Below are 26,576 nucleotides of genomic sequence, written 5' to 3' on the forward strand. Positions count from 1 at the left end.
AGGCAGGGCCAGGAATGGACGTGGCCTGGGGAGGGTGCTGGGGAGCAGACAGAGAGGCCTAGAGGGCTGCATTCAGCATCTGGGCCGGAGGTTCCCCACCCTTGGTGCACAGGAATTGTCATAATCTGATACTGTCCATGAAAAGCTTCTTACTACGTAGATTACTTATATACATATATAACGTACGTAATATGTAACGTATTACATACATTACATTAACTTTGTTGTGCTAATTGAATTTAGGCCTCACAAATATAGTCCAAGAAGCTACCAGATAGATCTGGTTCTGGGTAATTTTATTACATGCAAAACTATACCTGGTCTGGATCTAGGAATTTCCTTTTTACCCAGGCTTTTGGCCCTTAATCTGAAGGGCTTTAGGTATCAATGGCCTCTTTTAATGGGGCCGGACTTGCACGATCTGTCTTAATTTGTACTTACCTGTTTTTAGGTTGTGTTGCGTTTGTTGTTTTAATTAGTTTGTTGTAATTAGTGTTAATCTTATCGTTGTAAGTCGCTTTGGGTTGCTTTGCAAGGAAAGCAACTTTATTATTATTAATATTATTATTATCATTATTATTATCATCATCATCATCATTATTATTATTATTATTATTATTATTATTATTATCATCATTATCATTATTGTTATTATTATTATTATACATAGCATTTAGAAATTACACTGGAACAGTAAAGGAAGGGTACCAGTATGTGAACACCTGCTCTTAAACATTTCATTCATCATTCTAATATATAATTCACTTCCCACCAACATTTCTGGACCTCTCCAAAAAGTCCTTAAACAGATGTCCCTCCCTCCCACAGCCACCCAGACTTCATCATCCCAGAGTGCAGGACACGGAATAATGGGCTCAAGTTACAGGAGGCCAGATTTCAACTGAACATCAGTTCACTTCCTAACTGTTAGTGTGGTACGACAATGGAACCAACCCTGCAACCCTGGAGGCATTCAAGAGGCAGCTGAATAGCCACCTGTCAGGGATACTTTAATGTGGATTCCTGCACTGAGCAGGGGGTTGGACTTGATGGCCTTATAGGCCCCTTCCAACTCTATTCAAAGCATTCATTAAGACTGGCTGGTTACAGTTATTCCCTTCCAGACTTCAGAGCAAGGCAGGGAGCTATCCAGCCAAACTGGTGCTGAACAGAAGAGGAGCTGTCCAGAAGGCAAACTAGGCTGGGCCAAGTTGATGGAGGCAGTTGCACCAGGGTTTAAACATTCAGCCAGGCTGCCTCTATCATCACCCTGATTCTATAGTCATGGTTCCCCCTCCCAAGGAAGCGGACTCTGGCACGGGTGCCTCATGCTCCAAAGCGAGCACTGTGCTAACCAGACTGGGCTTCACTTGGAGTTCGTTACCACGATTGTTTTAGAGACTAGTGACGATTGCTTGTGGGGAGGGATCCAGAGTCAAGGGATGAGCCAAACAGGGGCATGTTGGCACCCTCAATTCTGCTAGTGTTCTGGCCGGGGTATTGTCTTGGGGTGTGATCTCAGAGGCTCCCCTTCAGGCGGCTAGTCTTTCCCCAGAACTAGTTCGGCCATGATGATGTCTCATTTGACTCCAGCTTCAGGATGACACTGGATAGACGCATGGCCACCTCCGCGGCAGGCATGCCAAAAGCTTGCATTTATTTGACGCCATTAACTGGGGAAGTCATTATAGCAGGGATATGGAAACCGTGGCCCTCCAGACACTGTTGTTCTCCAGCTCCCTTGCTGGGTCAGAAGAGCCCAACGACATCTGAAGGGCCACTGGCTCCCGGTTTGTGCCTGATAAATCCCTTCCAACCCATCTCACCTCTGACTCAACCTTCCATTTCAATTTTTCCCCATTCCAAGGAGCTTCACTGAGATGGTACAGTCCTCACAGGGGCAGGCTGTAGCACCTCAATGAAGCCCAGTTGGCATCGCCCCCAAGTCTTGGCTTGGTGTCTACCGAATGAAGCTTTTGATCCTAATCAGGATGCCTATAACTTTATTTTAACCCACCTCCCTAAGCTTCTACCTTGCTGGCTACCAAAGACACTTGGGCATGCGTTTTGCCATCGAAGAAATCAACAACTCGACCTTTCTGCTCCCCGGCGTCATGCTGGGCTATGAAATCCACAACACCTGCAACAACCCGGCGGTGGCCACCAAGCCCACCTTGTCCTTCCTCTCCAAGTACCCCGGCAACCACGGTGTGGAGGTGCAGTGCAATTACACCAACTACAAGCCCCGAGTCATCGCCGTCGTCGGCCCTGACAATTCAGATCTGAGTGTGCTGGTGGCCCGGCTCTTGAATTTCCTTTCCATCCCGGAGGTAAGAAGGGAGAGGGTTTGCATTGGTTTATTTATTTAAGGCATTTTTTGGCCTTGCGTTTCTGCACAATGGCTCCCAGGGTGGCTAACCAATCCAAAGGTTCTCTCACCACACCGAAGAGTAACCCCACAACAAACCTGTGAGGTAGATTCGACAGCAAGAGAGAGGGACTGGCCCCAGTCAACTTAATGAGAGATTCATGGCTGAGTGGGGATTTGAACCCAGGTCTCCCTAGTCATAATCTGGCACTCTAACCTCTGTGCCACACAGCCACTGAAAGCACTCTCTAAGAGAACACCTTCTCACATACCAATCTGGCATACCTTGAGGTCAGCAGAGGAGATCCAACTGCTGGTCCCTGGGAAGGATGAAGGACGTAGCGCTAGGGTCCAAAGAAGGGCCTTTTCTGAGGTGGCTCCATGCCTGTGGAACACTCTCCCCACTACGTTGCGTCTAGCCACGTCGCTGTTGTAGGAAACAAGTGAAGGCTCACCTCTTTTGGCAGCCTTTTGGATGACTGAAATCATTTATGAATAATCTGACACAGCTGCTTACATTTTTATAACTGTTTTGATCTTTTGTATTTTATGGATGTTAAGGGCTGTGATGGATCTAACAGCCAGTGTGGTGCAGTGGTTAGAGTTTTGGACTGGGACCTGGGAGACCAGGGTTCAAATCCCCACTCAGCCACAAAGCTCATGAAGTCTCTTAGCACATCCTATGTTGTGAGGATAAAATTAGGAGGGGGAAAATCATGTTGGTACACTATTTTAAGCTCCTAGGAGGAAAGGTGGGATATAAGTGTAATAAGCAAGTAAGTAAATAAATAAATACTCTACGTAAGTCATGTCTATTAACTTCAATGGATCTGTTCTGACTAGCATTGGACACCACCCACAAAATATATCTTATTTTATTTATTATGAGCTAGTATCCAACATTAGTCCTACTCAAAGCAGACCAATTGAAATTAATGGACCTAGGTTAGTCATGCCCATTAATTTAGATGGGTCTACTCTGAGTAGAACTTAGTGGACACAACCTTATGCCACTATGCCTTGTATCTGATGCTAGCCCTGCTCAGAGTAGATCCACTGAAGTTAATAGACATGACTAACTCAGATCCATTAATTTCAGTGGGTCTGCTCTCAGTATAGGACTTAACTGGATACAAGCTGTACACTGCCCTGTGGCTTTTGGACAAAGGTCAGTATATAAATTTCTTTAAAGGAATAAATACATTTTGTGGCAGGTCTCCCTTGTTGGTTTTTTAAAAATGACTAAAAAAAATCAAATTAAAAAAAATAACTTCTTTAAAAATGATAAGAAAACATCGATATCTCAGTACCCAAGCCACTGTTAGTTGGTTGGTTGGTTACTTGCATGGTGTCTGTCAACAGTGGTTTGAGTAACCCATTTACTCAAAGAGGGGAGATTTGTCATCAGGGGAGGCTATTTCCACCTGCCTTGCCCCACCCTCCAGCCCTGGAAGCCTTCAAACGCAGCTTCTTTCAGAAGACTTTCTGGCCCTTTGAGTTGAGCTATGGGGGTTCGGGGGATGGAAGAGGTTTTTGCATCAGCTTGGAGGTTAGTTTTTTTTAAAAAAAAATTGTTTTGGCTTTCTTGTTGAGCTTTATGCTCATTTATGCTTTGATGTATATATTTTTTTCTTAATGTAGTGATTATACTTTGTATTTTGTGTTGTGTTTTGGCATTCTGACTATTTGTGTGAACCGCTTTGAGCACGTGTATTTGTGGAAAATGCGGTATATAAATAAATTTAATAATAATAATAATTTTGGGTTTAACCTCACCTCTCCTCTATTCCTCCCCAGATTAGTTTCGCCAGTTCCAGCGATCACCTGAGCGACAGAACTCTTTTCCCAAGTTTTTTCCGAACTGTCCCCAGCGACAGAAGCCAAGTCAATGCCATGGTTCAGCTCCTGAGCAAGTTCAGCTGGAACTGGGTGGCCGCCTTCGCCACCGACAACGAATACGGCCGCCAGGCGCTGCTCATCTTCGTCCAACTGGCCCTCTCGAAGGATATGTGTGTGGCGTACGAAGCCATTCTCCCAAGCGACGTGGAGGAGTGGAAGAGAGAAGAAAAGCTCTCCAAGATAGTGGGCCAGCTCCAGAGGTCCAACATCAACGCCACCGTCATCTTTGCGCAACCGAAAGAAGCGGAAGAACTGCTGAGGGTGGTGGTCGAAAGAGGCATTACTGGCAAAGTGTGGATAGCCAGCGAGTGCTGGGCAACCTCGTCCAACATTGCGCGGATTCCAAACCTGGAGAGCATTGGCACCATTGTCGGGTTGGCTTTAAGAGGCGGGGAGATAGCTGGCTTTCCTGAATACATACACAAGGTCCTGGCAGATCCTGGGGAGAAGCGTAACAGCTCCATCCTCACTGAGGAGGATGAGCAGTGTCCTGAATGCAGGTATCTAACCCTTGCCAACTTCTCCACCACCGTCAAACACTCCAAGTTCTATTCCACGCTCAGCACCTACAAAGCGGTCTACGCCATCGCCCATGCTCTCCATCGGCTGCTCCGCTGCAGCGCTACCAGCCAGAAGTGCAACATGAAGCACGAGGTCTACCCTTGGCAGGTGAGTGAGACAACAGCAGTGCAGGACTACCTGCACGGGTTGTGAGTTTGATTGGTTCATCTCCTTGCACAGTCTTGTAGAAGGACACAGACACTCGCCCAGGGAATTCGGCAGGATTCCATCCGGATCCCCAGAATTACTGACCTTCCCTGTTCAAAATACAATTAGGTTCTCTTATAAAAGCCACCTACTCACGCTAGAAATGCTTTTTTTGCGGTGGAGTAGGGTGCACAGTCAACTTTATAAACCTGCTCTGTCCCTTCTTCCCCGTTTTCTTGCCAGTGTCACCCACACACACACACAATCTAGTCGGGCGGCATATAAATTTAATAAATAAATAAATCCCTTGCAACAGCAATATAAACCTTGAAAAAATGGACTGCCTTCAAGGTGATCCCAACTTATGGCTACCCTATGAATAGGGTTTTCATGGTGAGTGGTATTCAGAGAGGGTTTACCATTGCCTCCCTCTGAGGCTAGTCCTCCCCAGCTGGCTAGGGCCTGCTCAGCTTGCCACTGCTGCACAAGCCAGCCCCTTCATACAATCATAGAATAGTAGAGTTGGAAGGGGCCTATAAGGCCATCAAGTCCAACCCCCTTCCTTGTCCGCAACTGCCAGCTGGGGGGCAACTGGGCTCCTGGGGACTCACTCTGCAGCTTGCAGAGGTGGCAGGGCACGTCACCTCTGAGCCGCTTGCTCTGGGGGTGACCTTTAGCTGGCCCTTTACACCCAGGAGACACGAGTGGGGATTTGAACTCACAGACTCTGGACTCCCAGCCAGGCTCTCCTCCCCATTGTGCTATGAACAAAAAATATATGCACCCAATCGGTTAGTTTTTATACCATCAGTTAACTGTCCAATCTGGGGCCCTGAGCCCAGGTGCTGTCACCCAGGTGAAGATGTTCACCTCGCAGTCTTGTCCAAGTGAGGTCGCCCCCACACAGTGGCCTAGTTTTTTTTAATCTTTGACGTTAAGAACCTAAGACCATCAGAAGAGCCTTGCTGGATCAGGCCAAAAGGGGCCCATCTAATCCAGCATCCTGTCCTCCCAGTGGCCAACCAGGTGCCCTAATGGGAAGTCTTGAAATCGCAATCATGAGCTGTGTGGGCTCTTTCCGGGGTACAAAGTCAATACAAAAGGAGCTTAAATGGCAAACCGCCTCCGAACACCTCTTACCATGAAAACCCTACGGATATATCCAAAAGATTCAGAGGGCCACCATAAGTCGTAATCGACTTGAAGGCATCGAACAGCAACAAATATTCTCTTTTTTTATCATTAATTTTTATTCAAATTTTCAAAGACAAAAAACAAAACAAAACAAAAACAATTAAACAATAAAATAAAATGTTGACTTCCGATTTGTCGCAGATCAGTTATAGGTCTACAATATATAACAATCCTGTCTCTTAAATTATATTATAAAATCACTTTCCTCCAGTAGTTATCTTAATTAATCATCAAATCTCATAAACATTACTTTATTCTTTCCACAAAAAGTCAAAGAGAGGTTTCAATTCCTTGAGAGATATATCTTTCAACTTTTCTCCAAATAGACATGTCGCTTAATCCATCTCGTTCAAATCTATTAGGTCCAATAATTTCAATAGCCATTCTTCCATTATCAATATTAATTCCATCTTCCATCTTCAATAATCCTGTTAAGTCCAGTAATTTCAGTAGCGATTCTTCCATTATCAGTATCCCATAATAATCTTGTTGTCATAGCCATAGTCCAAATAAACATATCGATTAATCCATCTCATCAAATCTGTTAGGTCCAATAATTTCAATAACCATTCTTCCATTATCAATATTAATTCCATCTTCCATCTTCAATAGTCCTGTTAAGTCCAGTAATTTCAGTATCCATTCTTCCATTATCAGTATCCCATAATAATCTTGCTGTCATAGCCATAGTCATATAATAAGAGTCTGATGGGAATTTCCTATATCACAAATATTTCCTTGCCCTCAATTCTGAATATGTTGCTGAAATATTGTTGTAAAGTCATATCTCTGTTCTTCTTTTTTACAAAATGCACTGGCTCATCTCTTGAGAATTTTTCCATTGTCACATATCTGTAGTTAATTCCATAGATTTTTTCTATGTCAAGCTCCATCACATCATTCCAGTCCAGAAAATTATCCAAGACATTGATAACTTTATCTCTAATATCTTCATTAATTTCTTCAGAGACAACATTGAATTCCAAACAGTAAACTTTATTTCTAATATCCATAAACTCCAAATCTTTTTCCAATTCCACATTTGTTCCAATCTCCAGGGCTTGTATCTTCCCTTTAATTTTTCTTTTCTCATCTCTAATCTCAACAATCTCCTCTCTCACAAAATCCCCTATTTCTTTAAGCTCCTGCGTCATTTTGCCAAATTCAATTTTCATCTCCTGTCTACCCTGTCTCAGGGTTTGTTTCGTTATCTCAATCTCATCCATTATTTTCTGAAACATAATTTCTTCCATGGTCTCAGCCACTTTCCTGATTGCCATTCTTAAAACCACGAAAACAAAAATTATTTCAGCCACAATTGGGTTAATATTCCAGGCTTGATGACATCACAGTGTAGACAGTACAGTCTGCCTTATCTCTTATATGTTCAGGAATACAAAACAAATTTAGTTCCCAGCATCAAAACAGTTAGTGGCGTCGTGAACAAGCAGATTCGTCGAAATGAAATAGACCAAAAAGAAAATAGTCCCGGACATATAATACTCTAAAGTTCATAAATCAAATTTATTTATTTATTTTTCCTCCTCGAAATAGAAATCCCTCTTCCGTTTGTATCTTTAGAATGCACTTCCAGGCCAGCTTTTTGCAATAAAAACAAAGATAGGCTTTTTCAATTTCTTTCCTCCTCAATTTCGTGAATAAAAGAGAAGAGTTATAACTCACCCAGAAATTCTTTATAGCTGATTCATTGACAAATCTCTTTTTGCTGCAACAATTTAAACCAAGTGAAAAAAAAATAGAAAGAAGGATGCTTGCCTGTTAAAGTCCGTTTTTCTTTGAAGAAAAGATAAACGTGTCGCTTAATCAGTTAGAGCTTGTTGGAAGTCCGTCCGGTTAGGGTTGGCTGAACTTTCTCTCATAAATTAATGAAATCCAGTCCTCCCAACAAAAACAGGCTTTTGTGGTTAATCTCTATGTTTCTCCCTGCCTGGGAGAAAATCTTTACCAGTCAAAAAGAACGTTCTGACTGATTTTAAAACTGAAAAAGCTTCTTCTGAGACGAGAGCTCGTCTCAAAAAGCAGGCACAGGCGAAGTCACCCTTCCCGGAAGTCAGCAACAAATATTCTCAATTCAAACATTGGTTTTAATTTTCTGCCGTTCCCTGGATTCTCTTTGTGTGTTGTAGCTCCTGGAGGAAGTAGCCAGGGTCAACTTCACGGTCAATTCTCAGCCGGTTAATTTCAGCCCCACAGGAGATCTACCGACAGGTTACGATCTGATTTTTTGGGAAGAGACCACGCCTGGCAACCACGAGTTTGTCGTCGTCGGCAGCTATGACCCCCAGCGGTCTCAGCTCAGCGTCAATGCAGCTAGGATCAACTGGAGCACGGAAAACAGAAAGGTTTGCACTAAATTATATATTACTATTGTTTATTCTAGCTTAATGCCCACAAGGCTTCTAAATGGGGGAGGGGGGAGCAAAATCTCTTTTCCGCAAATGGTGGCGGCTTTCCTATGCTGTCCCAGTTAAATCTGTTTAAACAGAACCAAGCTATGCAGGCCTGCTGAAGAGTTCTTCCAGCCCATCTCCCCATCCCCATGCCCTTCCAATCGAAGTCCACATCCTTCTCCTCCCACTGCTCCTCACAAATGGGCTGGCTTCGTTTCAGCTTGGTTTTTCAGCCATAAGGACTAGAGACTTAGGGCCTCTTTTTAAAATCATCATCATCATCATCATCTCAGGGTGCTGGATGTTGTTGCCAGTATCCAGACCTCAGATGGCACACTCGTGGGATGGTGGACTCTGTATAGCCAATAACAAAAGCCTCCTCTTTCCTGTGATGGCCCCAGTGACAAGGGTCAGCACGTTCAGGCAGCTGCCAAGGTCCCAGGGCTCTGGAAGGGCTCTGCCTCCTGGATTCCCCAATCCCAGGCCCTTGGCTGCCACTCACTTGGGTGCCACTGCTTTCTCATAGACGTTCTCAGCAATCAACAATGGTGGCAATGGGGCAGGCGGGGACATTTGAAGCAGAGGTTACCGACCTGGTGCCCGTGAGCACAGCAGTGCACCTTTCCCTGGTCCCCACAATGCCTCCGAGCCGCTCATTCCCTGCCCCCTTAGTCATGAGGTGGTGAGGGTGGCTATAATTTTCTCTATTGAAAAGTACACAGAGCCAAAGGGAGAAGCTGGAAGAATTATGCTCTTTCCCACTTCCTCTCTCCGCTCTGTGTGCTTTTCAAGGCTCAGGTTAATTCTGCTAGATTTTACTTTCACCCAGATCCCCCAAGGAAGCAAAGTTGATGTGCTTTCTATCTTTCTGTCTCTTGTGGGGGGGGGGATCCAGGGAAATGGGGAGAGACGCGCCCATGGCACTCGCTCAGAAAGTCCCAGTGTGCCCATGGGCCTAAAAAAGATTGGCAACTCCTGATATAGAGGAAGGGGAGACCTTAGTTTGCCTTGCCAGAGGGCCTCTGCTGCCAGCCAGAGCATATCCCCATGCAGCGGATAAATATTTTCCTTTCCTTTTCTAAAGCCACCTATCTCAAGGTGCACGCAGGAGTGTCTGCCAGGGCAGAAGAGATGGCTGAGAGGGGAACACAATTGCTGCTTCCTGTGCGAAGACTGTCCTGCAGATTACTTCCAGAACCAAAGAGGTGAGGTGGAACTTTGCCAAGAGCAGCGTTTAATTACCGTGTGTTTGCAGCAAACCTTCAGACCGTTCTATTTTTTTCCTTCTTTTCTCTTTGCAGATTTTTTGTTAGTGTTGATGTGTGTGCGTTGTTGCATGAAACAGCATACATTACGTTGGAGTTAAGTTGAGCAAGAAACTTCTTCAGAGCATTAGATCATGTTAAGAGTCTTTATTAAGCCATAATGTCTTAATAAAAGACTCTTAACCTGATCTAATGCATCTGAGAAGTTTCCTCAGCACTTTTCGCCTCTTGTCTCCGAAGCCATGCCTGACGGAGGTCTGAACGTTGCGTTTATTGAGGAAAAGCTGACCCAGGAATGGCAGCGGAGACAAGAGGCGAAAAGTGCTGAGGAAAAGCAAAGAGCCAAGCTGAAAGAAGAAAGCAGCTGCAGACAGGAAAACAAGTGGAAACAGCAGCGGCTGAAGTCTTGTTATGCCTGTGGGGCTCGTGGGCATCTCCAGAAAGACTGTGCAGTCAAGCGAAACTCCAGGGACGGAGGCTTGAAGCAGGGAAGTGTCAACTTTGTTTGTAAACAGAAGTCTCAAGATTTAGCACCTGTTAACTGGATTGTTGACAGTGGGGCAAGCCATATATTAATTAAAGACAGGAGTTTGTTTTATACGTCTACAAATGAGCAGGACTTTGTTTTTCTTGCGGATGGATCGCAGAAGAGCGTGGAAGCTCGAGGACTGGTGAGATTTGATAAACTGGGAATACATTCAGAATGTTTGTTTGTTCCAGAATTAGATCATAACATGTTGTCTGTGAGAAAACTGGTGAGTTGTCAATTTTCAGTCTTGTTTGACAGAGGGAAATGTTTTGTGCAGAGAAGAGGCAAAGTTGTCTGCCAGGGATTCATGACACAGGGGCAGTTTAGAATGACCATGGGTGTGAAGTGTGCTGATGCCTTGAGTTTAATGGGGCGGAAAGGGAATGACCGCCAGAGCTGTAAAAAGACAGCTGTAAAAGGCACACAGTCAGTATTTACTGCTCACATGGAATCTTCATGTAATGCAATCAGGTTAATGCCTAAGAGAGTGCAAAGCAGCCGGGTACACATTCCACAGAGAAAAAGATGAGGCAAGCTTGCACCCAGAGAACAACAAGAATTTGTTTGGTTGTCAGAAACACAGCAGTTAATTCTGAGCAGAAGCATTAAAGTCTCAGAAAAACCTTGGGATCAAAGGGAAACAGTTGTTCTTACAGGGTCAGATGACACACAATCACAAACATTTAAGCCAAATCCAGACATAAAGGTGGAGGGCACACATATTCCTCTCAGAGATGCGTTAAATGAGCTCATTTGTGGGAAACGAAGATCAAAGAAATGTAAGGTTGAGGAAATGGAATCTCCTGCGCAGGCTGTGCCAAGCACAAGCACAGAAGGGGGGGCACAGAGAGCAGAAGCCCTAGTGCCATTAAGACGTTCTACAAGAGTAAACATAGGGAAACCGCCAGAAAGATATACTGTGGGGGTAATTACCAGTCCTGGAATGCATAAACTGGTGGACATGGATCCTGACACTTTGTATTTGACATGTGTACAGCCAAAGTTTGATTGAATAAAGTTTTAGCTAAATGTGCAGAGATGTTCTGAACTATACTGAAATGTAAGCTGTATTGCAAGATGTATTGTAGAAATGTATTATTGTAATTGTTGTAATGAATTACAGACATGATGGGGAAAAGGGGGAATTGTTGACCATTGAACCACACTGTCACTGAGTGTTTTTCCATCAAGTCTGAAAGTGTGGAAATCTGTAGCTAAGAGAAGTTATGTCTTTGCCCAGTCTGGCCGTTGTCATGGCAGCATCAAGATAGACTGGGAGAGTTCTAGCAGTTATCTGTGTTGAGCTGGGTCTTCTGTGTAATGTCTTTGAACTGAGAACTTCTCTCCTGGAGGGGGGGATCTTAAAGCCTTAAGCCATAATGTCTTAATAAAGACTCTTAACATGATCTAATGCTCTGAAGAAGTTTCTTGCTCAACTTAACTCCAACGTAATGTATGCTGTTTCATGCAACAACGCACACACGTCAACAGTTAGCTCCCTTTCATACTTCTAAAAAAATGTTCCTCTGTTATACTTTGTCCTATGCAGGGCTGCCAAACGTGATGAAAGAAATCAGAGTTGACCTGTCAGAAGCGTGTTTAGCCAATTGATGAAATTTGCACAAGAATGAAAGAGAGAGGGCAGCGGGGGGGGGGACGACTTCATTTCCGTGATACGAGCCAGGTGGGAACATTTGGTCCTCCAGCTGTGGCTGAAGGACAACTCCCATCATCCCTTGCCTTAGCCATCCTTGCTGGGGCTGATGGGAGTTTTAGTTCACTAAAGTTCAAGGTTCTAGTCTTGGTGGACAAAGCCCTATGCAGCTTGGGACCATAATACCTGAAAGACTGTCTTACCCCTTATATACCAGTTGATCACTGCGCTCTGCAGGTGAGGGCCTCCTGCAGATACCATCCTATCAGGAGGTCCGTTATGCACAACATAGGAAATGGATCTTTAGTGTGGCGGCACCTACCCTGTGGAACTCCCTACCCTCAAATATTACACAGGCTGTAATATTCTGTTCTCTTTTCGGTGCCTACTGAAGACCTCCCTCTTTCAACAAGCCTTTTAAGTGGAGACCTTATCCCAGTCTGCGTCTGTGTTGGATTTGCTTTCTAAGATGTTTTTAAACCTTTAAAAAAACCCAATGTTTTTAAACCTTTTTTTAAAAAAAATCTTCAAAGCTTTTTTAAAAAAATGTTTTTAAAGTTGTTTTGTTTTAATGTATTTTAATGTCTGTTTTTATGATGTTTCAAAGTGTTTTTAGTGCTTTTGTTTGCCGTCCTGGGCTCCCGCAGGGAGGAACGTGGGATATAAATCAGATAATAAATAAAATAAATAAATAAAAATATCTGGAGGGCCACACAGGATCCCCACACCTGATGTAAGTGGGAGGCTTTGTCTTAGAAAAGGCATTCCCCATTCTCTCTCTCTCTCTCACTCACTCACTCACTCTCACACACACACAGAGGAATGCCTCTTCTAAGACAACTATTGCCACCTGCAAATTGTTTTCTTAAAATAATTACTGGCATTGAATATAATCTTCAAAAATCTGCTTAACCAGGTAGAGGGCAACTTCTTAGCCAAACATACAGTTTTTACAACATAGAAATCTGCCTTTCTGTCAAGTCAGGCCAGTGGCCCATCTAGCCCATTACAGCCTACACTGACTGGCAGCAGCTCTGCAGGGTTTCAGATTCAGATGGGGGAGGGGGGTCTTTCCCAGCCCTGCCTGGAGATCTCAGGGATAGACCCCAGACCCTTCTGCAGGCAAAGCAGAAGCTGTAACCACTGAGCCACAGCCCCCTTCCTGCCTCACCGGTGCTTCTCTTCACCTAGATCCCCACGAATGCACCCCGTGCCCTAGACACCAGTGGTCTCCTCCACAGAGCACCGCATGCAAGGACAGGGCGTTTGAGTACCTGGAGGTGAGCGACACCCTTGCCATCGCCATGGTGGCCTTGACCATGTTGGCCATGGCCCAGATGGCTGCTGTCACCGCCATTTTTGCCAAGCGTCGCGGCACCCCAGCCGTGCGCTACGTCGGCGCCTTCCCCATGCTCTTGATCGTCCTCTCCTCAATGTGCTTCTGCAGCAGCTTCTTCTTCTTCGTCATCAAGCCCTCCGAGGCGGTCTGCAAGCTCCGCCAACCCCTCTTCTTCCACAGCTTCACCCTCAGCTTGGCCACTCTGCTGGGCAAGGTGGTCCAAAGCTCGGGGCTCGACCGGGCCTTGAAGAGGCCTTGGCTGAGGAAGCATCTGATGGGCGCCTGCGTCCTCCTGAACACAGCCATCCATTGGCTCCTGGTGATCCTGTGGTTTAGGCTGAACCCTCCTTCTTTGGAGGAGAGCACCGAATTGGAGAGGACCATCCTGCTGCAATGCGAGGACAGCTCCTTCCCAGGGTTTAGCTTGCTTTTGGCCCACGACTATGGCCTGGCGGCGGTCTGCTGGCTCTGCTGCTTCGCAGGCCACAACCCGGAGCGAAAGGGCAACAACGCGGCCAGCTCCATCCGCTTCAGCATGGTCCTCATTCTCATCATCTGGACGCTCTTCCTGCCCGCCTACGCCACCTCCCAAGGGAAATTCGTCGCCTTGTTCCAGGTCTTCGCCGGCTTGGCCAGCCTCTTTGCCATCTTTGGCCCCTGCTTCTATCCAGTGTGTTACGTCGTGCTCTTTGCGCCCCACATGAACACAGATGCCCACTTCTGCAGCCGGCCCCGGGACCTTCCTGCAGATGAGCCGAATGGCACAGAAACCAAGTAATCCAGGGTGTGTGTGTGTTTATGAGGGGGAACGAATTGGTGCCGTCTAGACTGGGGGTTCCCAAACTTTGTTCCCTCTGGACCGCTTGAAAATTGTTGAGGGTTAAATTTAGTTCTCTACATTTCTACTGCGATCTTCAATTTTTTTAACAAAAAATCCTCATGAAAATTCTCCACCGTTTTAGTGCGAATTTCTCCAAAGAAACACATTTTCGTAGGCAGTTTTGACAAAGGTGCACATTTTTGCAAGCCATTTCTCATCGTTTCGTGCCCTTTTGCCTGTTATTTTCACTCATGTCTTCATTTTTATGCACACTTCCCCCTAACATATGCATTTTTGTAAATGCTGTTTAGTTGGCGAACTGCACCCCAAAATCTTAATAAATGCAAATTTTGAACGATGGCTGTGTTTTGGTTCTCGTGTTGTTTCGGAGACTGCGAATTTGAGAAATCCTGCTTGAAATGCAAACTGAATTGAAATTCTCACCCATCCCTAACACACACACACACACACACAGACACACACACCCCTCTCTATCCACCCAGGAAATCAAGAGTCATTATCACAGTACAAGAACGCATTCGAGCCAGGCAAAAATCACTTGAGAAAGGCATGGAGTAGGGCCGGTACAGCTTCTCACCTGGGAAAAGGGAAGGTGGCATGGGCAAAGGCACAAGGGCCAGGTAGATACTTCAACTCCCTTGTCTCCTTGGGAGGCACCATAGCTGAGTGGTAGAACATCCGCCCTGCATGCAGGAGGTCCCAGGTTCCATCTCTGCGGGTAGGTCTGGGACTGTCCCCTGCCTGAAACCCTGGCGTGCAGCTGCCAGTCAGTGTAGGCAATACTGAGCTAGATGGACCAATAATCTGACTCAATCCATATAAAGCAGCTTCTGGTACTTCTATGGATACTTTCTCTACTTGGATGTAATGAATCATTTTCTTTTTTCCCTTAAATATTTTAAGTGCTTTAAAAAGATGTACGATGCTTTAATTTAACTTTGGGACAGATCTGGATGTCAATATAGGCGAAGACTTTTGAAAGTCATCCACTTATACATTTGTGGAAAGCACAAAAGCAGGACTACAGCTGAACGTCAAGTAGACTAAAGTAATGACAACAGAAGGTTTATGTAACTTTAAAGTTGACAACGAGGACATTGAACTTGTCAAGGATTATCAATACCTCGGCACAGTCATTAACCAAAATGGAGACAATAGTCAAGAAATCAGAAGAAGGCTAGGACTGGGGAGGGCAGCTATGAGAGAACTAGAAAAGGTCCTCAAATGCAAAGATGTATCACTGAACACTAAAGTCAGGATCATTCAGACCATGGTATTCCTGATCCCTATGTATGGATGTGAAAGTTGGACAGTGAAAAAAGCGGATAAGAGAAGAATCAACTCATTTGAAATGTGGCATTGGAGGAGAGCTTTGCAGATACCATGGACCGCGAAAAAGACAAATAATTGGATGTTAGAACAAGTTAAACCAGAACTATCACTAGAAGCTAAAATGATGAAACCGAGGTTATCATACTTTGGACACATCATGAGAAGACCTGATTCACTAGAAAAGACAATAATGCTGGGAAAAACACCAGGGAGTAGAAAAATAGGAAGGCCAAACAAGCAATGGATTGATTCCATAAAGGAAGCCACAGACCTGAACTTACAAGATCTGAACAGGGTGGTTCACGACAGATGCTCTTGGAGGTCACTGTTTCATAGGGTCACCATAAGTTGTAATCGACTTGAAGGCACATAACAACAACAACAAAGGTACTTCTGCAACAGATAGAAATCTGGGGCGTGGTACACACGCAGCCTGGTATCTCCCTCAGGTACTAGAGAAATAAGGACCTTTTTTAAACCTTTTTTTACCTCAAAAACTTGGGATATGAAGGCACATCACTATGACAGAACCAGGCAAGGTGGGCTCCTGCTGGGAGGAAGGGCAGGATATAAATCAAATAATAAATAAAATAAAAATCATCCAGGAATATATATCTATGCTTGCAGGTTATGAAATATACAGTACATAACGCATAGCACTCTCTGCCTCTCTGAAAATAAAGCATCACCACAAATGAAGGAAAGCTATGGACGTGCATTGGTCACATAAAATTAAAAGCTTTTTTTTTTTAGTGTTTAAAATAGCATTTACACATAAGCAGCTATATATTAACTATACAGACACTTGGATTTTAATACATTATCTACAAAAAAGCAAGAATGCAATTATGAAACGGAGATTTAAAACAGGGGGAAAGTGCAGTTCACACACCACCAAAAAAGTCGGGTCGATCTCAGGAGCTGAACCAGTTCTAGAACAGTCAACGTTTGAGGGCGAGGGAAGTGGAGATTCCACACACACCCAACTACAGTCATTGTTCAAAATTTTTTTGCTCACTCTACTGTACATAAATTCTTTACACATCTTTCGAATCGCTGATCGGAATTTGAGTCGTTCGTTTGAAGTTACTCATTACAATCCAGTTAAATGTGATTTTATAAAGTAAAGGGTGGCAGTGGATGTAGATGGGAACACAGAGCAAATGTTACGGGTCCGCTTAGTGGATTAAGACAACAGGACAGGAGCAAAGACAAGATGGGTCAAACTCAAAATGTCGAGGGCAAGTCAGCGGGGCAGGCTTGTCCAATTACATCTGGGAAAATATTCAGGGACGGATCACTTTGAAAGAGAAGAGAGAGAATGTGGCGTAGGGATGGAAAGATCTGCGTATTTTCATTCTCTCAGTTTTCTCATTATACAAATCATAAATTCAGTTCTCCACATTTCTACAGCAATTGGCAATTGTTTTTTAAAAAATATCTTCACGAAAATTATCCAGTATTTCTGTGCGAATTTCTCCTGATAAAACACATTTTGTAGGCAGTTTTGACACCCATACACGTTTTTGCAAGCCGTGTCTCATCCCATAATGCATTTTTACATGTTATTTTCACTCATAGATTCATTTTTATGCCCCCTTTCCCCTAACACATGCACTTGTGCAAACATTGGTTGGAGAACTGTTTCGCAGAATCCAAGGAAGGGTGAATTTTGAAGGCTGGCTGTGTCTCAGTTCTCGTGCCATTTTGGAAAGTGCAGGTTTGACAGATTCGGCTTGAAACGCGAACTGAATCGAACTTCTCACCTATCCCTAAGATGGAGTCACTGAGAGACAACAGTGGAGTCTTGAAGGGTGGTGTACCCTTTTTAGGGTGAAGGCAGATCTGTTCCTTAAAATAGGGTTGGGAGACGTTACGGTCCTCTAGATGCTGTTGGACTCCAACTCTCATCAGCCTCATCCAGCATGGCCAAAGATCTGGATGATGGAAGATGGAGTTCAGCCGTGTCTGGAGGACCAAAGGTTCTCCAGCCCTGCCTTAAAAATGTTACTCCTGTCTGAAACCCTGGAGAGCTGCTGCCAGTCAGTGTAGACAGCACAGAACTAGATGAACCAACTTCCTAGCTTCCTAGGTGACGCCTGTCATCGACCGAAGGCCGCAATCCTAAGCACGCGTACTTAGGGAGTAAATCCCACTGGACAATGATAGTAATGACTTCTAAATATACAGACATAGGATCGCACTGCACAGCTGGATTCAGTGGCCGTTCAACACCACAACACACTTTCTGCATGTTGCACTAACCTTGGAAAGGATGGCATATCCTTCTACGATTCACAGATGGCTGCATTTCTCAAACTATCCAGGTACCATCAAAGCTGCTGATATACTTCGGGGAAGGGCCGTAGCTCAGGGGCAGAGCATCTGCCTTGCATGCAGAAGGTCCCAGCTTCAATCCCTGATGGCATCTCTGGGTAGGGCTGGGAAAAGATCCCTGTCTGAAACCCTGGAAAGCCGCTGCCAATCAGGGCAGACAATACTGAACTAGATGGACCAATGATCTGACTCTATATAAGGCAGCTTCTTATGTTTCCTTACTGCCAAAGGATCCCAGAGTTCTCTGGAACATAGTTTTGGAAACCTCTGTTCCTTTATAAACGTGCAGTTAGACTCTGGACCTTATGACCTCATTGTGTGTGTGTGTGGGGGGGAGAGTTCCATGCCTTTAGATGGCAACACATATAACTCCAGTTATCTTCAAAATGCGGCGAGCAAGTTCCCCTGCTCACTCTGTTGGGCGGGACACTGGGCTTCTGCCTTGCCTAAACAGCAAATATATGAAAATGGAAACGGACTGCCTTCAAGTCAGTTCTAACTTATGGTGACCCTACGAATAGTGTTTTCATGGTAAGCGGGATTCATAGCCCAACACTCTAACCACTACGCCCCACTGGCTCTTAGCCAGCCCCCATCTTCTTCCAGGCTGCAAACAAGCCCAGCTTCCTCCTCCTCATTCTCAGTGTTGCCCCTTGTAGAACTCAGCAGGAAGAAGGATGGGGATAAAATTAGAATGAGCTGGCTCCGCCTGCCATTGGCTCCAGCTCAGCCAATCATTGGCTCTGGCTCCACCTACTGTTGGGCTCCCTGCCTTCCGCCCCACCAGTCCCAGCAGGCACCAGCCGCCAGTGGCTAAGAGGAAACCCTGATTAAAGCTGGCAAAAGGAATGGAGCAGGGGAAGGGGAGGGGAGTTAGACATTCAGATGAAATTGAAAAACTGACTATTGGCGAAGAAGGGGAAGGAAGGGACAGCAAATATTTTCTTTGAATGGAATGGACTGCCTTCAAGTCGATTCCGACTTATGGGCGACCCTACGAATAGGGTTTTCATGGTAAGCGGTATTCAGAGGGGGTTTGCCATTGCCTTCCTCTGAGGCTGAGAGGTCATGAATGGCCCAAGGTCACCCAGTGAGTTTCGTGGCTGTGTGGGGATTCAAACCCTGGTCTCCCAGGTAGTCACCAAAACCTTTATTTGTAAGTGGGGCCCACCCTGTTGCTCTGCACTGACATGGGGGTGCCTCCCAATTCCAAAGGAAGTAAGTCCAGAGCAGCAACTCATGCAGGTACTAACAGGCAGCCTCCCCTGACAGTGGGCCAGTTCTGCTGCCTCTCCGTTTTGGGAGCGATTGAACTGAACAGTGATGCAGACATGCAAAATGACATGCTCCAAATGGAGGCTGCCTGTTGTCTCTCTGGATGAATCAGTAGTCTCGGCGTACCTCTTTGCTATTAGCCTGCACTGGGCTTGGGTAATTGCCTCTATCTGTTAGGTGTGTGGATCAATAACCCAAGCCCAGTGGAAGCTGATGGAAAAGAGGCAAGTCAGAAGCAGCAACTTGCACAGAGAGTCAATGAGCACCCTCTTCTCCAGGCAAGTCCTTTGGGCTCTTACAGGGTGCCTCTATTGATCTATGTTTGCTCATATATACTGTTGACACCACAAGCCATTCACACATTTTAATCATTTTAATTTATTTATTTCTCGCCACACAAGTAGCCATCCAAACTATCATGCTCCAGCCCACAGTTTGGACACTTCTGCGCCAGCAATTTTATCTAGCTGCAAATTTTATTTTATAGTAGCAACTGCACCTTTTCCTGCCAAGTTTATAAGCACAGCCATGTATAGTCAGTGCACTCACAAGGGGCACCCTGCAAGGGTGGGTATGTTGTATTGATCACAGAATTCTGCATTCTTGCTCAGAGTTTTAATTAAAAAGTTTCTAGCCTTCATGGCTGGGGAGCCCAGCTTGAAAACACGGGCAATCTTGTGCAAGTGACACGCTGTTATCTCATCAGTGTCAGTTTTGTACACTGATGAAATAGCAGCATGTCACTTGCACAAGATTGCCCTTGACAAAGGGTTTTTTGATGCCCGAAACGCGTTGGGCCGCAATAAACAATTACCACTTTCGTTTTTGGCTGGTTGCACTTCGATGGCCTCCCTCTCTCTGTCTGTGGTATCTCATAACTCTGCCATTCCTGAGAAACCTCCAAGGTGGGGGACATTCTTTTCTTAACACATCACAGGTATTTTCATTGCCTCTGGTGCATTTTGACTCTTCTCAGGTGGATGAACAGGTTGCTATTTTCTCCACCGCTCCCCATCCTCAGTACAAATTAGGAGGCAGATGGGAAAGTAACTTTTCAGTTGGCTCCCATGACTCTCACGTTTTCTTATTATGTTAATTATTCCATGTGTATCAACTTTTATTGGTCTGTGACCAGTAAATAAATCCACCTACCTATCTCACTGGCACGTTTATATTTAACAGTGCCCTCCTTGTTCAGCTGTGTATGTAACTGGAATCACGTTTTATGGTTTGCTAGGATGTTTATTCATGAGGTGAAGCCACTGGTCTAACAAAAGGGCAGTTCCAATTACGCACGACTCAGAATTGCTCCCGGCTTTCCGATACAGAAAGCAAGTTGGGCATGGAATTCATTCTCTCAGTCATCGGCTGCTCTTGCCTTCAGTTCAGAAGGAAAAGGCTAGCAGCCGATGCCAGAGAGAACGAGGAAAGGAGCGGGAGTGGGAGAGGGAGTCCCCTGTTCCCTTTCGGCAAAGAGAAACAAAACACAAGAAGGCACAGTGCTACCTTTAGCATGAGTGAACAACGCAGGCGGCAGCAGTACTTCTTGCCCAGAGCGGATGAGAAACATGGCTGCCTGTAGTGGCTGTGGGGACCAGCGCACACTACAGTCATTGGGAGGCTTCTTTCAACATGAAGCGAATCGTGTGAGGCAGGGCATAAGCATTCATGATTTGTAGAAGTCCCGTGCACAATTCACACTTGGAGACGTGCACGGAGGAGGAGGAAGTGCAAGAGGTCATGAACATACGACCTCATTTTCCAGGACAAAGTGCCTAACTCTCTAGGAAGTAGCTTTCTCTTATCAAGGTAATCACATGGTATACTGACCCAGGCATACAGCGTGTAAACAAGACCTAAAGGGCAAAATGGAAAAAGGAAACAAACTCAGAACAGAGCCAGATCTTCATCAGCTGCTGGGGATGGGGCTCCCATAATGCACCTCTGCTTGGACACACCTTAAGATTTTACAGCTGCTAGCTGGCACTGTCCTTAACATAGCAAATAATAACAATAACAATAATAAAGTCAGACTATTCTCCCCCCCCCCGGCTGGAAGGAAAGAAAGAAGCCAACCAGAACATTTTTTTTAAAAAAAGGTGCAAATATGCATGAGTGAAGAATTGTGTGTAGTTACTTTTTTAAAGTACTATATAAAATGCTATTCCTTGATTAAGCCAAGGAGGACACAGTATAATTGCACTGGGGAGAGGATGCCATAGATAACGAAGCTCATTAGGGTATGTAAAGAGAACACCAGTCAATCACATTGGTTAAGGGGTGGGAAGGACGAAAGGAGAAAAAAAAAAGATTCCATCAATTTGCGGATAATCTAAGACCCCAGAATTTCTCTTCCTCATTTGCTTGCAAAGCACAATCAAGAGTCAGGGAGGCGTGACATGCAAAGGACAGTCTGAAGGGTTATTTTTCTCTCTCTCCTGCCACCATTATTTCTTTTCCAACACTGATTCACAAACTGGAGAAAAAAACAAAAAGGAATCCCGACAAAATAAACTTTCCACACAAGAGTCTTTGAAGGCACTTCTTGTTCACATAATGTCAACGAAGAATTCGCAAGGGTTGCCCATGGCCTTCTGGAACGACTGGCGGCTGCCGGTCAGCTCGGGGGGGACGGAGCCGAGTTCTCGCACGGGGGGCCCCCCTGGGGGCCCGCTCGTCCCATAGACTTTGGAGCCCAGCTTGGGGAGGTTGTAGAGTGGGGGCACACCTGGAGGACCATAGGAATGGTGGCTGTGCGGGTTCCTCTCGCTGGGAGCGGTAGAAACGTTGCTCCGGTGGCTGAGCTGGCTGGCCGGGCGCTCGCGCCGAAGGATGCTGCCCCCTCCTCCGCTCCGGGTGGTGTGATCCGATTCGCTGCCGCTGCCGGCAGACTTGCGATCCTTCTCCCGGTTCAGGGCCCTCCGGCTTTTCTCGCTGTTACTCCGGTTTGAGCCGCTGCTTTTACTTCCTAGTTGTGGGGAGGGGGCAGGAGGAGGAAAGGGAAGAGTCAACGAAAGGGGGAAAAAATGAGAGTTACACATTGGCCACACAGCTGATCAATGGCTCCCCGAGAAAGAAAAATGTAAGGAAGAGCACAATGCATGCAATGGATAGCTACAGGATTTTTGTTGGGGGGGGGGCAATCACCAGGACAAAAGCAGATGCAATCTTTCATCATGCATGGATGTCTGGAAACCCCATCTAAAGCCTTGTTGAAGCAACGAAGCGCTATATATGAAGATTTTTTCGTGAGAGGGATCGCACCGTAGCAAGGAAACAATGGCAAAGAGTTTCAACAACAAAATCAACCCTCCTGAAATAAATAAATATTTCATGGGACCATTTATTCCAAAAAGTCCTGAAGGCCTCTATATTGGCAAGTGGGACCTGTAACAAAATGTTGCAGTATATCTTCCTGCCGAAAAGCAGTGCTTGTGTCCAGCCAGCCACTACATCCAAGCAGGGCTTTCCATGCTTCTCCGGCTGTCACTCTACATCCCGTGACTGTTGAGCAGGCTGTCTTCACTGGCTGTCGCTTAGAAGATTTGTCTCCATAGTTTAGGGGATGGATAGGTTAAAGGTGGGGTATTTGTGGGGGGTGCTTCTGCAATCCTCGGAGTTGACCCGCAAATGCTGATACCGCTCCTGTTGTTTCTCAGTGCCCCCATTTTAGCTACAGTCCTGTCGACGCTCAGCATCTGAGTTTGCTATTATAAAGAATGGAGTTAACTTACTGTTGTTATAAGATACGTGAGAGCAGCTAGAGGGGTAGACCAAGGTAAGTGGTTTTGGGGGGTGGAAGGGAAGAGGGTTGAGGCGCTGGCTCACCACCCTCTTTCGAAAAGTGGCTTCCCAGGAAGCCTAGTTGTTGACCAGGGAAACACACACATACACACACAGAGTTTGCATTAGTTTGCAGTTGCCTTTTGCCCAGAGAGCCATTAGAAGCTGGAAAATTTTCTTCTGTGTAACTTAAGTATCCAAAAGATAGCCTTGGTGTTTTTTTTCAAGACCACACTGGTAAAGTAAGAACAATCAGTTTCCCATTCCTAGGTGCGTCAGACAGTGGAAGTGTGCCTCAATGACCTTACAGGCCCCAAGTTGGCCAGAGGTCCTGTTCACAGGAAGAACATTCTGGCCACCATCTAGAGCAGCCTTTCCCAACCAGTGTGCCTCCAGATGTTGTTGGACCACAACTCCCATCAGCCTCAGCCAGCATTGCCAATGCTCAGGAAAGATGGGAGTTGTGGTCCAACAACATCTGGAGGCACACCTGTTGGGAAAGGCTGATCTAGCGGAAAAGGACTTGGCTTCTGACTCTTCCCCATTGGCCTCCTCAGGAGGGGTCTCTGGGATCTGCAGCTCTGCCCGCTTACCAACTATTAGTAAACTCTCAGAAGAGAAGACAGATCGCGTCTGGAGGGCACGCTTTGACAGCAAAGTCTGAGACTTCAAAAGCTAACATTCTGCTCCTTTAAATTCCTGCCAGCTCTCAGACAGGGAGCAGAACCAAGGTATTCGGCAGGCTCCCTTTGCTATTTAGCTGCTCAGCTCAGCTCAAACGGAATCAACATCTGCCTCAACTCTGAACCTGGAGAAGTCAGCAATCCTCCGTGCCACCTGAATCCGGCACCTTGAACCCTGCAATCTGCTGGTCACTGCTGGGTCAACTCCAGCTGAACTCCACTCCTGTGGTTGACATGGGGATCGTTTATTCTCATTTTACAGAGTTATGCATTTGCATTTTGAGTGTGTTGTAAGCCACTGGGAGACCTTCAGGTAACAAGGGACTAGCAAGTCTAATAAATAATAGTAATTTAAAGCGTCGATTCCCACTCGGCAGGCTCTCTCAGCCCAGATGGCTGGGCGCTCGAGATAATTCAATCAATCAAAAGGGCAGCGGGTGAGAGGGAGAGAGAAGACAGCAGGGAGAGAGATGAGCCAAACATTTTGGAACGGGGGGGAAAACACAAGAATCTAGATGTTCATGCTATACGGACCGACAATATTAGTTTTCAGTGGAGGTGAGTGAGACGCTTACCAATCCCAGCCATTCCTTTATGAATCCTTCAGTCTAATGCTTGCTCAGGACAAAACAAGGGAATAACAGTTACCAAAAAAAACCACCCCACAACACCCTCAACGATACAACAGCAGCAACAGCAGCCATGGCAGCAACACACTTTTAGGAAGAAGGCAATGAAAGGACAAGCAACACACCATCTCCATCATGCTCTTTGGTCTCTTTCCCCAGATATGCTTATATATAAATAACACATCCCTTGCGCCTGTGGTTTCAATAATGAGCAATGTACAGGTCTGTAGCTCTGTCTCTAAGGCCGCATCTGCACTGTACATTTAAAGCACTATGATACCATTTTGAGCACTCATCGATTCCCCCAAAGAATCCTGGGAACTGTAGTTTGTTAAGGGTGTAGAGAGTTGTTAGGAGACAACTCACAGAGCAACAATCCCCAGAGTTCCCTGGGGAAAAGGACAGATTGTTCAACCATTCTGGGAATTGTTGCTCTGTGAGGGGGAATAGGGGCCTCTCTAACAACTTTCAGTACCCTTAACAAACTACAGGATCACAGAATTCTTTGGGGGGCATCATGACTGTTTAATGTACAAACCATGACTGAGGGAAGGTTCAAGAGCAATTGAGGAGCTTGCATTATTTGGCTCCCTTAGCAAAACTCCTAGACAGGGATGGCTGGATCCTTACTTTGGACCACGAAGAATGCTGCCCATCACTCCATTAGGTTCAATGTATTTGTTGAATGATGCAGATAAATGTATTACCTTAAAAGCAGCCCAACTTGCTGTTAGAGAAAATAAACCTAGGACTTTGTAGACAGGAACGTGGCAAGATGGAACAGGCAACAGCCAGAATATCCAAGTTCCAGCTACACCGCTCTTACTCCCCAAAACTAATCTGTCATTAACAAACATAATGCATATTTTTGTATGTGGAATGTTAGATTGTGATTTTTTCTTAAACTGGTTTATTGACTCTCCTGTGACTATTATCTTTTACATTCGCTATAGACTGTAAAACAGACCTACATGGAGAGGGCCTGTTTTGATTATTGAACAGGGCCTCACAACACTGTTGCTATATATACAAATGGTTTTAAATGCTGCTGTGGTTTGTTTGGCCACCCACTTGGGTAGCACAACTCTGCTCCTTCCTCCTGAAAGCTGAGATAGTCTGCATGCAACACTAAGCCAAACCATGGGCTTAGTACGAACAAGTAACCAGGGGGGTTCTTTCAAATTAAGGTCATCTGCTGATCTCCTACCCTGGTCCTGCTGCTACCATGCTAGCCATGGTTTGGCTTAGCGCTATGTCTCAACCTGGGTTCATGGTGGGTCCCCCCAGACAAGCCACAAGCGATAAATGAAGAACAAACCTTGGTTACAGCTTTGACTGGAGCGGGATAAGCCATAAGGATGTGCAGGTTTGCTCATTCATGCTTTGGCTTAGGGTTATGTGCTGAAGCTAGTTACTACTTTTCACAAACATTTTCAACAGTGTCAAAACATGCCACCTCTTTGGTGATTTATTTATTTTTCTGGCGCTCCCAGCATAAATGACAGCCATCACTTGACTTCAGTTTTGATTGCCCTCACTTGCCTTCAGTCTCCATCGCCCTCGCTTGCACTCAGCAATGTCTTTATTTATTCATTATTTAATTTTATTTATTTATGTTACCAAATCCGATTTGGCTGAGACCGTGTGGCTTGCTTAATCCTACTATGCAGGTCGTTGCAAACCTATGCAGGCAGCTTCCTTAAAATAATCATTAACTGCCCTTCTTGTTGCACAGCAAAGAAATCATTTCCACGCATGATGCACACAGGATGCCATGAGAAGAGGAAAGGGGCAGAAGAATTAAGCAAACGGCCAGCAGCGGAAATGGAAAGAATGGAAGGAGGAGAGTCGTGTCTGCGGGCTTACCTTCGCTTTGCTGGCTCCCTGCGCTGCCGCTCCCATAGCTGAAGCCTGGGTCCTGATAGGCCGGCGGGAAACATGGAGGGGCAAGGGGGTATTGGTAAGGATAGCCTTGCCCCAAGGGCCAAGGCGTGGCAGAGTGCGGGAGGGGGCCCAAGGTGTCTTGGTTGGAAGCTCCGCTGGAACCGTTGTTAAGGTTCAGTGCAGCCAGATCTGGAACGGGACGGGGGGGGGGGGACATTCAGAATGGTGCAGACACAAGGACATAGCTCAATGGTAGAGCCATCCCCTTTGCATGCAGAAGGTCCCAGGTTCAATCCCTGGCATCTTCACCTACGGTGATGTCCCTGGAAAGCCACTGTGGATCGTTTCAGGCAGTACTGAGCAAGACAGGCCAATGGCTTGATTCAGTATAAAGCAGTTCTCCCCCTCCTCAATATCTAAGGCCCGTGAAGGCTCCTATATTTGG

The 26,576-nt window shown here is 45.6% G+C and overlaps 2 protein-coding genes across 5 annotated transcripts in view; one reads left to right on the top strand and one right to left on the bottom strand.

Moving 5' to 3' along the window:
• The first annotated feature begins 2,060 nt into the window (after positions 1-2,060).
• On the top strand, positions 2,061-14,145 carry LOC133372830 (taste receptor type 1 member 3-like). Its single transcript, XM_061601917.1, has 4 exons — positions 2,061-2,330; positions 4,166-4,936; positions 8,317-8,532; positions 13,270-14,145. The coding sequence occupies exons 1-4, from the start codon at positions 2,061-2,063 to the stop codon at positions 14,143-14,145; spliced, it is 2,133 nt and encodes a 710-aa protein (XP_061457901.1).
• Positions 14,146-16,262: 2,117 nt separating this feature from the next.
• DVL1 (dishevelled segment polarity protein 1) overlaps positions 16,263-26,576 on the bottom strand; it is a 110,205-nt gene continuing 99,891 nt past the window's right edge. For 3 of the 4 annotated variants that reach the window (XM_061600548.1, XM_061600550.1, XM_061600549.1), the window contains 2 exons: positions 26,114-26,320; positions 16,263-22,120 (listed from right to left, as the gene is read on the bottom strand). In XM_061600548.1, the coding sequence (XP_061456532.1) occupies positions 21,702-22,120; positions 26,114-26,320 (626 nt within the window). In that variant the 3' untranslated portion in view covers positions 16,263-21,701. Of the gene's footprint in view, positions 22,121-23,710; positions 24,233-26,113; positions 26,321-26,576 lie in introns of those variants that run through there. The other variant, XM_061600551.1, reaches the window with a different exon arrangement.

This window comes from Rhineura floridana, chromosome 18 (genome assembly GCF_030035675.1).
Source record: "Rhineura floridana isolate rRhiFlo1 chromosome 18, rRhiFlo1.hap2, whole genome shotgun sequence".
NCBI lineage: Eukaryota > Metazoa > Chordata > Lepidosauria > Squamata > Rhineuridae > Rhineura > Rhineura floridana.